The following is an 11,432-nucleotide window of genomic DNA, read 5'->3' as shown; positions in this document are numbered from 1 at the left end:
GATATATTTTTTCTTTATATAGTTTATATAGTTTATATAGTTCTCTGCTTTATAAGGCAGAGTTCACCAGATCGAATCCCAGTAAAGGAAAGGGTGTGGCTAGCTGATGAGGCCAGAACAAGGCCGAAATGGGACCATCCTAGTCTCCCTTAATTTTAAAAAATTCCAGCTAAAAACATTTAACACATACAGAATATAGTTGTCGGCTATAAAATATATTAACTGCCTTGTAGTGGTCCTGGGTTGGGCCTAGAGGCAAAAAAGGAGCTGTGACGTTCCTTAAAAATATACCAGGGAGATCCGACATAAAAAAAACCATATACCCCGTCCCTGGTACAGAGCTGGAAGGGTTCTGATCTGATAGCTGTAACTGCTAGTTCTCTGCTTTATAAGGCAGAGTTCACCAGATCGAATCCCAGTAAAGGAAAGGATGAGGCCAGAACAAGGCCGAAATGGGACCATCCTAGTCTCCCTTAATTTTAAAAAATTCCAGCTAAAAACATTTCACACACACACACACACACACACACACACACACACACATAACATGTTTTTTTGCTGAATTTGAAAATTAATGGAGACTAGGATAGATCTATTTTGGCCTTATTTTGGCCTCGTCAGCTTGCCATACCCACTGGGACTTGAACCTGCAACCTTTGCCTTGTAAGGCAGAGAATTATCCTCTAGGAGACTACAGTATCCAATCCCTTCAGCAATATATATTGTTTTTTCTTTAAGACAAACAATACAAACAACATTTAACATCTAACTAATACAAAAGGAAAAAAGTCTAACTATAATCAGATCAATACAGAAAAGCTATATTATAACATCTGCATCTATGTTTCCATTTTGATATTATAGTTTGCATGATTAAAGTCAATTCTAATATCCATAAATTTTGTCAATATACTACTAACCTGTAACATTCAGTTCTATATTTTCTCTTTAATAATATAATTAAACTAATTAAACTCAATTAATTTTGAACGGAAAAAACTTATACTTAAAATTTCTTAATTGTATATAATTATACAATTTAAAATCTACTTCTTTATATCTATTTTAACAATGTAATAAAATGATTGAAATCAGTTAGTCAATCTAAAAAACCTTATCTTTTCAGCTTCTTAATATACTACTATCTCTGCCTCCCAGCAAACATCACACAGCACAGATGATATACAATGTTTGTGTATCTCTGCACATATGTGCCTGACCCATAGAAAGAGCAAAGAATTGGAGAAAGGGACATGATGGCAGTATACTAATGCCAGAAAGTTTTCTTAAATGCAGAATATGTCTGTCGAACAAAACTCCTCATTGGTGACAGGGGTAAAGCATCCGGCCAGGAAACACCCTGTTGCCCAAGACTCCAACCCTGCACAAGGTTATGGTGTTGTTAAAATAAGATGGTTATTCAGGCTGTTGGAAGGATGATTAAAAATGCTTCCTCTCTTTCTCTCTCTCTCTCTCTCCCTCTTTCTCCAGACGGCTGTTATTGGTGAGGAAAAGGCAGATTTGTTCCGATCCAAAGTGACCAACAAGATCAAACTGCTGCATTTCCTTCAGCTGTCGCTAATGCTCGTTGGATCTGTGGTCTTCCTGGCATTCCTAATTGCTTTTTTCCTATGCAAAGTGAAGAGCCCTAAATAAGTAAGTAGTGAGGTTTGGAATGAAGATCTTTCATTCATTCATTCATTCATTCATTCATTCATTCATTCATTCATTCATTCACTCACTCACTCAGAAAGGCTCTTGGCTCTACCAGATTCTAGGTGCCATAGGACTTTCTTTCTTTCTTTCTTTCTTTCTTTCTTTCTCTCTCTCTCTCTCTCTCTCTCTCTCTTTCTTTCTTCTCTCTCTCTTTCTTTCTTCCTTCCTTTCTTTTTCTCTCCCTCTCTCTCATTTTCTTTTCCTTCCTTCCTTCCTTTCCTCCTCCCCATTTCTTTCTTTCTTTCTTTTCTTCCCTCCCTCTCTTTCTTTCTCTCTCTCTCTCTCTCTCTCATTTTCTTTTCCTTCCTTCCTTCCTTTCCTCCTCCTCCTTTCTTTCTTTCTTTCTTTCTCTCTCTCTTTCTCTCTCTCATTTTTCCTTCCTTCCTTTTCTTTTCTTCCTTCCTTCCTTCCTTCCTTCCTTTCTTTCCTTCCTGACTTCCTGACTCCCTGACATACTTACTTCTTTCTCTCTCTCTCTTTCCCCTCTCATTTTCTTTTCCATCTTTCCCTCCCTCCCTCCCTTCCTTCCCAATAGCACTTAGAGTAATATACCATTTTCCTCCATGTCTCTAATGCCAAAGAAAAAAAGAAACTACCTCCAGTTAAAATAATCTAATTTTGTCTTCTGGGTTCTCTATCAACTTAGTCCCTCCCTTTAACTCTCTCGTTTACTTGCTATGTGTTCTGCCGGGCTCTCTGGTAGGAGCCTCCCGAAAATTCAAGGGTACAAATATCAGACACACACACGTTTGAAAATTCAAAACAATGTTCTTTATCCCAAAAGTCAAAATAAACTAAGCACTCTTTTTGTATTGCAAAGAGCACTCTTCCCAAAACAACCTGGTAGTCTGTACAATTTCCCTTAAGCAGTCATTAAGTACTTAGCTAGCAGCTGTGAAGAAACTTCACACCCCTTCTTCTTCCAATGACGTGAGACACACACACACATTGCTCTGCTTTGTTTTCAAAGGTGTGAAAAATCAACAAACAAAGTCCAGAAACCAGCAACACAGGATTGCTGACGAACTGCGATCAGATACTCTTCCACAACGGCCAAACCCACACGCTGCTATTTATAGCAGCAGCCCTAATTACTGGAGCCCCACCCAAACACAGGTGGCCGCTCTTATCTCCTGTAATATGCCCTCAATTTGTCTCTTCTACGCATAATTCTGCACTTGCGTAGGTCCAAGACGTCTTCATCCGAATCAATGGAAGATAATGGAGATTGACTGCCTGGGCTGTGTGCCAAGCCCCCCTCTGCTGAGTCACTCCCACCTTCTTCTTCTTCGTCCGAGGAAACTAAACTCTGAACTGACTCTGTCGGCAGGCCTATAACATGTTGAAGGTTCCCCTGCATCCACCTCCACATTCCTTGGGGCAGGAGCTGGGCCAGAGCCAACCACAACACCATGACCCTGTTATTCTACTTGCATAATACCATGGATCCAAGATTCATTGGATAGAAATTTAAGTCGCAGTCAAATCGTCCAGCATTTCTGCATTTATCGGAGTCTTTTAAATAATTTTATTGATTATAAAGAAGAAAACAAACAAACAAACATAACACATAAGACCTGACAAAACATTTAAATGAGCCTTTCCAAAATGTAAAGTAGGTGGTAAACATCACAAAAGTAAAAACCTAATGCTATGACTATAAAGAGTGATTTTCATGGATATATCGAATTGATATATATTAATTTATCACTAAGTAGGGATAACATATATAAGTTGAGATTAACATGATTTACATTTTCATTCTTATTTTGCATATATTTCGAACTTATATAGTCAAATTTAAACTCTATAGAATTGTCGCCATAGTTCCCTCTAAGCTGAGCAGTGAGCAATCGCTCACTTAAAAATCATCATCAACTCAGAGTTTTCCAAACCTGCCCAGAAGCCGAGAGGGAACGAGTGAGAGGGAAGGAGAGAGAGAGGAAGAGAGAGAAACAGATAGAAAAAAGAGAGGAAGGAAAAGAGGAAGAAAAAGAATGGGAGTAAGGAAGAGAGAAAGAAAATCAAAATCTAGTTTGAAACTAGCTCAACTATTTAAGTGGCATTTTGATATTGGCAGAGTTGCCCTATTATGAACTCACTGTTATAGACACACAGTACAGTATTTTATTTTGAAATTCTCTGAGGCAAAACAGGGCGGGTTTTTTATTTATTTGTTTGTTTGTTTATTTATTTAATATTTCTGTGCCGCCCAGTCCCAAAGGGACTGCCGCTCAGACACTATACTTTTCCGCCCCCCCCCCCCCCCAAAAAAATTAGAGGGAACACTGATTGTAATGATACCATCTGTTGTGATTCAGTCTGAGGCTCCTCGGGGAACGGCTGGAACTCTGCTGGCTCCATGCTCAGAGGGGGGAGGACGAGGAACAGGAGGAGGAGGAAGACCAAGCAGACGGGGGAAGAGGAATGTCAGGACAAGGAGGAGGGGGAACAGCCTGAGACCCCCGGGGGGGAGCTCTCCCCAGCGAGTAGCCTGGAGTCATTAGATGAGAATGCACAAGCCATCATAGATATGAGGCAGAGAAGGGCAGCACAACGAAGGAGACAATTAGCCAGGTACTTCCATCCCTAATAGGCAACAGCTGGGTTTGGGTGTGGTTCTCCTCAGAAAGGTTGAAAAGGCAGGCCCGCCCTTCCTGTATTGTGGAGAGTTATCTTTTGGGAGTCCTGTGACCTTGCTTCGACCCTTGGCGTCTCTGATTCTGGCTTGTGGCCTCAAAGGCTGAAAACTTGGGGGAGGCGTGGGTTTTATTATCTACAGTGGTTTGTGTGCCAGCAAGAAGCCTGTTGTATTGTCTGGCTGTCGTGACTCTTCTGTGAAGCTTCACAGCATTCCAGTTTGTAAGAACAGTTTTTGTTATCTGTGTTTGTTTTCAAAGATATAAAAGGACTTTGCTTTTTACCAGCGTGTCTGGCTACTCTTTTTAGTTGGTGTTGGCATCTGGGGGAACCCAGACAGAACACCATCCAAAGATCTTTACTATTGATTTGTCAACTATATTGTTGACCGCTAAGTTGCGACTTTAAAGATTATCGGACTCATTTGTGTTATTTTCTTTTCTTTTCTCAGCCTGCCAGAAGACGCTGCTGGTGAAAGCCTCCATTCCTACCTGCCCAATTTCAAGCCGAGAGATGACCTCTCTTCCTGGTCTTGTTGTTGGTTGTGTTCTTTCTATGTAAATATCCCGAGGAAGACAGCTGCCGTACAGCAGCGACAGATTGTTTTTCCAGCCAGAACTTCATGGACATTCAAGCACCCCCTTTTTTTCACCCCCAACCCCCCATCGAAAAGACTGGCGCGAAACCTGAACTTCTGGGCCTCTCCAGAGAAAAATCCCATTTTCGCTTCCTTCGGAACGAAACTCCGCTTTGGATTTGAACTTGTTCGGCCAATTCTTCAACTGGGATGTCATTTCCTCTTGAGTTTTTGCACTTTGGGAGTCGAAGAACCGAAGTTACGCAACAGAGTGGCTGGGCTGGAAAATAATAACAATAATAATTATTATTATTGCCTCCCACTGAAGAAACAAGCCCTGTTGCGTTAGATCTTCAAAAGCTGTGACTTTTTTTTTTTACGTTTTGAAGGAGAGAGAGAAAAATAGGGTAAAAAAAGACCAACAACTGTAGGATATTAATTGCTAGTAAACATCTAGTAAATAAATTGTACCGAAAAGGCCTGTTTTAATTAATTAATTAATTAATTATTTATCTATCTATCTATCTATCTATCTATCTATCTATCTATCTATCTATCTATCTATCTATCTATCTATCTATTTATTAGATTTGTATGCCGCCCCTCTCCGTAGACTCGGGGCGGCTCACAACACAATAAAACAGTTCATGACAAATCTAATAATTTAAAATTTAAAATATTTAGAAAACCCCATTATTAAGCAGACATACCTACAAATATACCATACATAAATTATATAGGCCCGGGGGAAATATCTCAGTTCCCCTATGCCTGACAACAAAGGTGCGTTTTAAGGAGTTTACCAAAGGCAAGGAGGGTAGGGGCAGTTCTAATCTCTGGGGGGAGCTGGTTCCAGAGAATCGGGGCCGCCACAGAGAAGGCTCTTCTCCTGGGGCCCGCCAACCGACATTGTTTAGTTGACGGGACCTGGAGAAGGCCCACTCTGTGGGACCTAATCGGTCGCTGGGATTCGTGCGGCAGAAGGCGGTTCCGGAGGTATTCTGGTCTGATGCCATGAAGGGCTTTATAGGTCATAACCAACACTTTGAATTGTGGCGGGAAATTGATTGGCAACCAATGCAGACTGCGGAGTGTTGATGTAACATGGGCATACTTTGGGAAGCCCATGATTGCTCTCGCAGCTGCATTCTGCACGATCTGAAGTTTCCAAACACTTTTCAAAGGTAGCCCCATGTAGAGAGCATTACAGTAGTCGAATCTCGAGGTGATGAGGGCATGAGTGACTGTGAGTAGTGAGTCCCGATCCAGATAGGGCCGCAACTGGTGCACCAGGCGAACCTGGGCAACCGCCCCCCTCACCACAGCTGAAAGATGTTTCTCCAATATGAGCTGTGGATCGAGGAGGACGCCCAAGTTGCGGACCCTCTCCGAGGGGGTCAATAATTCCCCCCCCAGGGTAATGGACGGACAGATGGAGTTGTCCTTGGGAGGCAGAACCCACAGACACTCCGTCTTATCCGGGTTGAGTTTGAGTCTGTTTTGGCAGTTCTGTGTTAGCAAAAACTTCAGAGGAGAAGGATTTATGGGTAGTGATTTTTGACAGTCTCCAAATGGGTGAACACTGCAGTCAAGCGTAGGGAAAGAAAGTAGGATGCTTGGCTGCATAGCTAGAGGTATAACAAGCAGGAAGAGGGAGACTGTGATCCCGCTGTATAGAGCGCTGGTGAGACCTGGGAAAACCCATGACTGCTCTCGCAGCTGCATTCTATTATTTGGGTTCCTGCTCACCTCACCTCAAGCTTCTCTAAACTTCCCTCTCGGCCTTTTGCAAACTTGAAAAGTAGCTTTCAGGTTCTCCGTGTTGGAAAGATCTTGGGGATAACCTAACGATTAGCATCTTAAATAGGCAGCCTTCCTATTTTTTGTTTTGGCAGAGACTCAAAACATCCTGAGCAGGTAATATTTTTGGCTTGGTCAAAGCTTCTGTGAGCTTCTGTGTCACACCTGGGCAGTGTCATTTGGGAAGAAGAAATATGAGCTGCTTTCAATATGTGATGTGCAGATTCCCAGTTTCAGACGGAGAGAGAAACTACGCAACCCGCCCAGATTGTAACAGTGATGTAGGAAGACGGTGTTGAACCACAACAAGAGGGGAACAATACCGCTTCTAACCCTTCCTTGGCCACAAAGTTTCCATGGGTGACTTGGGGCGAGTCACACGCCCTGTTTAGTAATTATTCCAGAGCCTGGAAGGTAGTTGGGTGGCTTATCAATCAAATAAATTGAAAATTATGTAAAACAAAAACAAAAAATGGTAGGAGTGCTATTAAATTGTCCGGACACTTGCAAATTAGAAGTGCGGCATGAAATTAGTAATTAAAGCATAAATATGGGCCAGGTGGAGTTTAATGACTTGGGTTTTGCTATCTGTTCTGGCCCGGATCCGAAACATGACAAACCCTTTGTAATTAAACCAATGATTCCTTTATTAGGAGCGCCAGGTGCCCCAGCAAAAAGTTTCTGTCTCCCTCTCTCTCTCTCTCTCTCTCTCTCTCTCTCTCCTCTCTCTCCTTCTCTCTCTCTTTCTCTCCCCTTCTCTCCCTCTCTTTCTCTCTCCTCTCTCTTTCTCTCTCCTCTCTCTTTCTTCTCTCTCTCCTCTCTCTCTCCTTTTCTCTCTCCTCTCTCTCCCCTTCTCTCTCTCCTCTCTCTCTCCTTCTCTCTCTCCTCTCTCTCTCCTTCTTTCTCTCTCTCTGTTTCTCTGTCTCTTCCTATCGTTGTTTATCTAACTCAATCTCTGAGTATCTCCATTTTTTCTCTCTCTCTGTTTCTCTTTCTAAAAAAGGTTTATTGATCTATAAAACAACAATACAGTTTCTATGTTTCTCTGTCAGTCTCTGTATGTTTCTCTCTCTCACACACACACACACACACAGAGAGAGAGAGAGAGAGAGAGAGAGAGAGAGAGGGCTAAGAAGTCTGTCCGGCAGGGAGGTAAATAGTTGTCTGCCATACCTAGTCATCTCCACCTCCTGCCTTTTATCCCCAGAGCTAGGATGGGGCTTCGCTAGCAATGGTGGCTCTTTCATCCCAAGGAACGGCCCATAGATTTCCACTGCTCTCCTCTCCTCTGCCTTCTATGATTCAGGCACAGGACCCAGCTGTTCCTTCTCTTTCTCATCAGTCACATCCAGACCTGGGGGCTGTTCACTCTCCATCTGAAGCTGTTTTACCTTCTCCAGAATTATGGATGTGGGTACTCACACATGTGCAATAATGTGCACCCACACTCTTTCGGCACCAGCGGGAAAAAAGGTTCACCATCACTGCTCTAGAAAAAACCAAGACATAGGAGGAAAGGTTGCAGGAACTGGGCATGGATAGCCTAGCAAAGAGGAGGTCCAAGGGCGACATGGTAGCAGTCTTCAGATACTTGAGGGGATGTCACAGAGAGGAGGGGGTCACACTATTTTCCAGGGCACCGGAGGGCCAGACTAGGACCAATGAATGGAAGCTAATCAAGGAGAGATTTAACCTAGAAATAAGGAAGAACTTTCTGACTGTGAGAGCAATCAACCAGTGGAACAGCTTGCCAGTGGAGATTGTAAATGCCCCAACACACAACAAAAAGAGATTGGACTGCTATCTGTCTGGCCTGGTGTAGGGTCCCCTACTCGAGCAGGGGGTTGTACATGACCTGCAAGATCACTTCCAACTCAAACAAACAAACAAGCAAGCAAGCAAGCAAGCAAGCAAACAAACAAACAAACAAACAAACAAACAAACAAATAAATAAATAACAAAGTGTTGTATTGCCTCTGTACAAATCAATGGTGAGACCACACTTGGAGTCCTGTGTACAGTTCTGGTCACTGCACCTCAAGAAGGATATAATGGAACTGGAAAAGGTGCAAAAAAGGGCAACAAGAATGATCAAGGAAATGGAGCCCCTCCCCTTATGAAACCAGGTTGCAACGCCTTGGTCTCTTCAGCCTTGAAAGGCGGCGTTTAAGAGGTGACTTTATTGAAGTGTATAAAATCATGCATGGAATAGAAAGGCGGATAGAGAAAAATTCTTTTCTCTATCACACAATACTAGGACGAGGGGGAACTCCCTAAAGCTCACAGGTAGGAAAGTGAGGACAAATCAAGGGAAATCTTTCTTCACCCAGGGGGTCGTTGGTTGATGGAATTCCCTTCCAGAAGAGGTCGTGACAGCTGTCAGCCTGGAGAGCTTCAAGGCAGGATTAGACAGATTCATGGATGCCAACTGTATCATAGGTGGTTATTGAAACGGATGTCCATGTGCCGCCTCTATGTTGGTTGAGGCAGGCAGGGTTCCCTTGGGTCCCATTTGTTGGGGGTCAAGGGAAAGGGAGGGTTTTGCCTTCTCCTTCTGCTCAAGATCCCCATGGACAATTGGTGGGCCACTGCGGGACCCAGAATGCTGGACTCGATGGGCTTTGGCCCGATTCAGCAGGGCTCTTCTTAGGTTCTCCGAAAGCTTTAAAAAGAAAGCTTCCAGAAAATGTGTTCCAGGATTGTCCCAAAGGTACATTTTTCAAGAATGAACTGGACTTTCTTGTTTTTCGTTGAAGACATTTCACTTCTCATTTGAGAAGCTTCTTCAACTCTGACCGGATAGTGCATAAAAGAAGGATTTATACTTCTTGCATGTAACTAGTCAATTACATCCTTTTAGAGAGTCATTGAGGCCCCTTGGAGGTTTGTCTGCATCCTAATTTTAGAGGTAGGTATATGCCTATAAACTCCAGTTGACTCTTTGTCCTAACCCAGGGGTAGGCAAAGTTGGCTCTTCTAGGACTTGTGGACTTCAACTCCCAGAATTCCTGATCCAATCATGCTAGCTTAGGAATTCTGGGAGTTGAAGTCCACGTGTCATAGAAGAGCCAACTTAGCCTACACCTGTCCTGACCCCTCCTTTCCTTCCACTTTGACTGATTCAAAGCTGGATATTGAGTGCTTCATCATCTTCACAATTCAAAGTGTTGGTAATGACCTATAAGGCCTACATGGATAGGGGCGACATACCAATCTAATAAATAATAACAATAACAATAACAATAACAATTATTGTTGTTGTTATTATTTAGTTATTATTTATTAGATTGTTATTGTTGTTGTTGTTGTTGCTGTTGTTATTATTATTATTATTATTATTATTATTATTATTATTATTATTATTATATCGGACCAGAATACCTGCGGGACCGCCTCCTGCCACATGAATCCTAGCAGCCAATCACGTCCCACAGACTTGGCCTTCTCCAGGTCCCGTTGACTAAACAATGCCGTTTGGCAAGACCCAGGGGAAGAGCCTTCTCTGTGGCAGCCCCGGCCCTCTGAAATCAACTCCCCCGGAGATTCGAATTGCCCCCACTCTTCTCGCCTTCTGCAAGATGTTGAAGACCTATCTATGTCACCAGGCATGGGGGGACTAACTATCTCTTCCCCCCCACACACCACCTTTTTTCTGACTGTAATACATGAGAATGGTGTGATTGTGCAGTACCGATTGTTTTTAATATTTATCAGTTTTAAATTTAGCTTTTTTATCTAAAATTGGATTTGTACTCTGTATATTGTATTATTGTTGTTGTGAGCTGCCCTGAGTCTTCGGAGAGAGGTGGCATACAAATCTAATAAATCTTAATCTGTTTTCCCATATCAAGAAAACAAACAAAAAAGACTTTGGAACATGGTTCAACACTCTTTCTGATGGCTTAAAGAGTGAAAGAAAGAGTGATTAATGGAAGGTTTTATCTGTCTTCCCCGAGCAGTTCTCTTCAGCTGGCTTTGCAACTTTATAAGTGCTGGGGAAAAGGATGCAGCCCTCTTGATGGCTAAACCAGGAACTATTTAGTATGGCGGGCAGACATGTGGGTTGCCACATGTGTGTTGCCACCATAAGCAAACAAAGATTAATTGCCAGGGCAATGGCCAATTAGTCTGTAGCGCAAACAGCAAACTGTTCAAACAGTGAGTCCAATTTGGAAATTATAGACAAGGAGAAATGATTTCTTGAGCCACGCTTTGTCCAAGTTGGACAGCTCTCTGAGATGAGCAACCCCATGTTCAGAACTCTCTCTCTCTCTCTCTCTGGACTTGTAGTTTATTACTTATAACAAGTATAAAGTGTTAACTTTACTAATCTAGTTACAATGAATAAATGGTTAACATGTGACACATAGTATATGTTGTGAGTGGCCCACGACCGGGTCAGTTAGTGTCCGAACAGTATACAGTGGTACCTCTATTTACAAACTTAATTTGTTCCATGACCAGGTTCTTTAAGTAGAAAAGTTGGTAAGAAGAAGCAATTTTCCCCATAGGAATCAATGTAAAAGCAAATAATGCGTGCGATTATGTAGATTGTTCTGAGTTCGGGTTTTGCCCTGTGTAATGTTTTGCATGTCTATGCGACGTTTCGGTGAAATCACATTCACCATCTTCAGGCTGGAGTTCCAATCTTTGTGTTGTTGTAAATGGAATATATATATATATATATATAATATGCCAA

At 42.4% G+C, this 11,432-nt stretch overlaps 1 protein-coding gene across 5 annotated transcripts in view; it reads left to right on the top strand.

Annotated features, from left to right (window-relative positions):
• LOC139169220 (platelet glycoprotein 4-like) overlaps positions 1 to 5,410 on the top strand; it is a 90,438-nt gene extending 85,028 nt beyond the window's left edge. For all 5 annotated transcript variants that reach the window (XM_070755094.1, XM_070755098.1, XM_070755096.1 and 2 more), the window contains exons 13-14: positions 1,492 to 1,656; positions 4,808 to 5,410. In XM_070755094.1, the coding sequence (XP_070611195.1) occupies positions 1,492 to 1,656 (165 nt within the window). In that variant the 3' untranslated portion in view covers positions 4,808 to 5,410. The remainder of the gene's footprint in view (positions 1 to 1,491; positions 1,657 to 4,807) is intronic.
• Positions 5,411 to 11,432: the final 6,022 nt, after the last annotated feature.

The sequence above is a fragment of the Erythrolamprus reginae genome, chromosome 6 (assembly GCF_031021105.1).
Source record: "Erythrolamprus reginae isolate rEryReg1 chromosome 6, rEryReg1.hap1, whole genome shotgun sequence".
NCBI classification, from domain to species: domain Eukaryota; kingdom Metazoa; phylum Chordata; class Lepidosauria; order Squamata; family Dipsadidae; genus Erythrolamprus; species Erythrolamprus reginae.
Note: the sequence above shows the minus strand (reverse complement) of the source record. Positions and strands in the feature narration are given on the sequence as shown.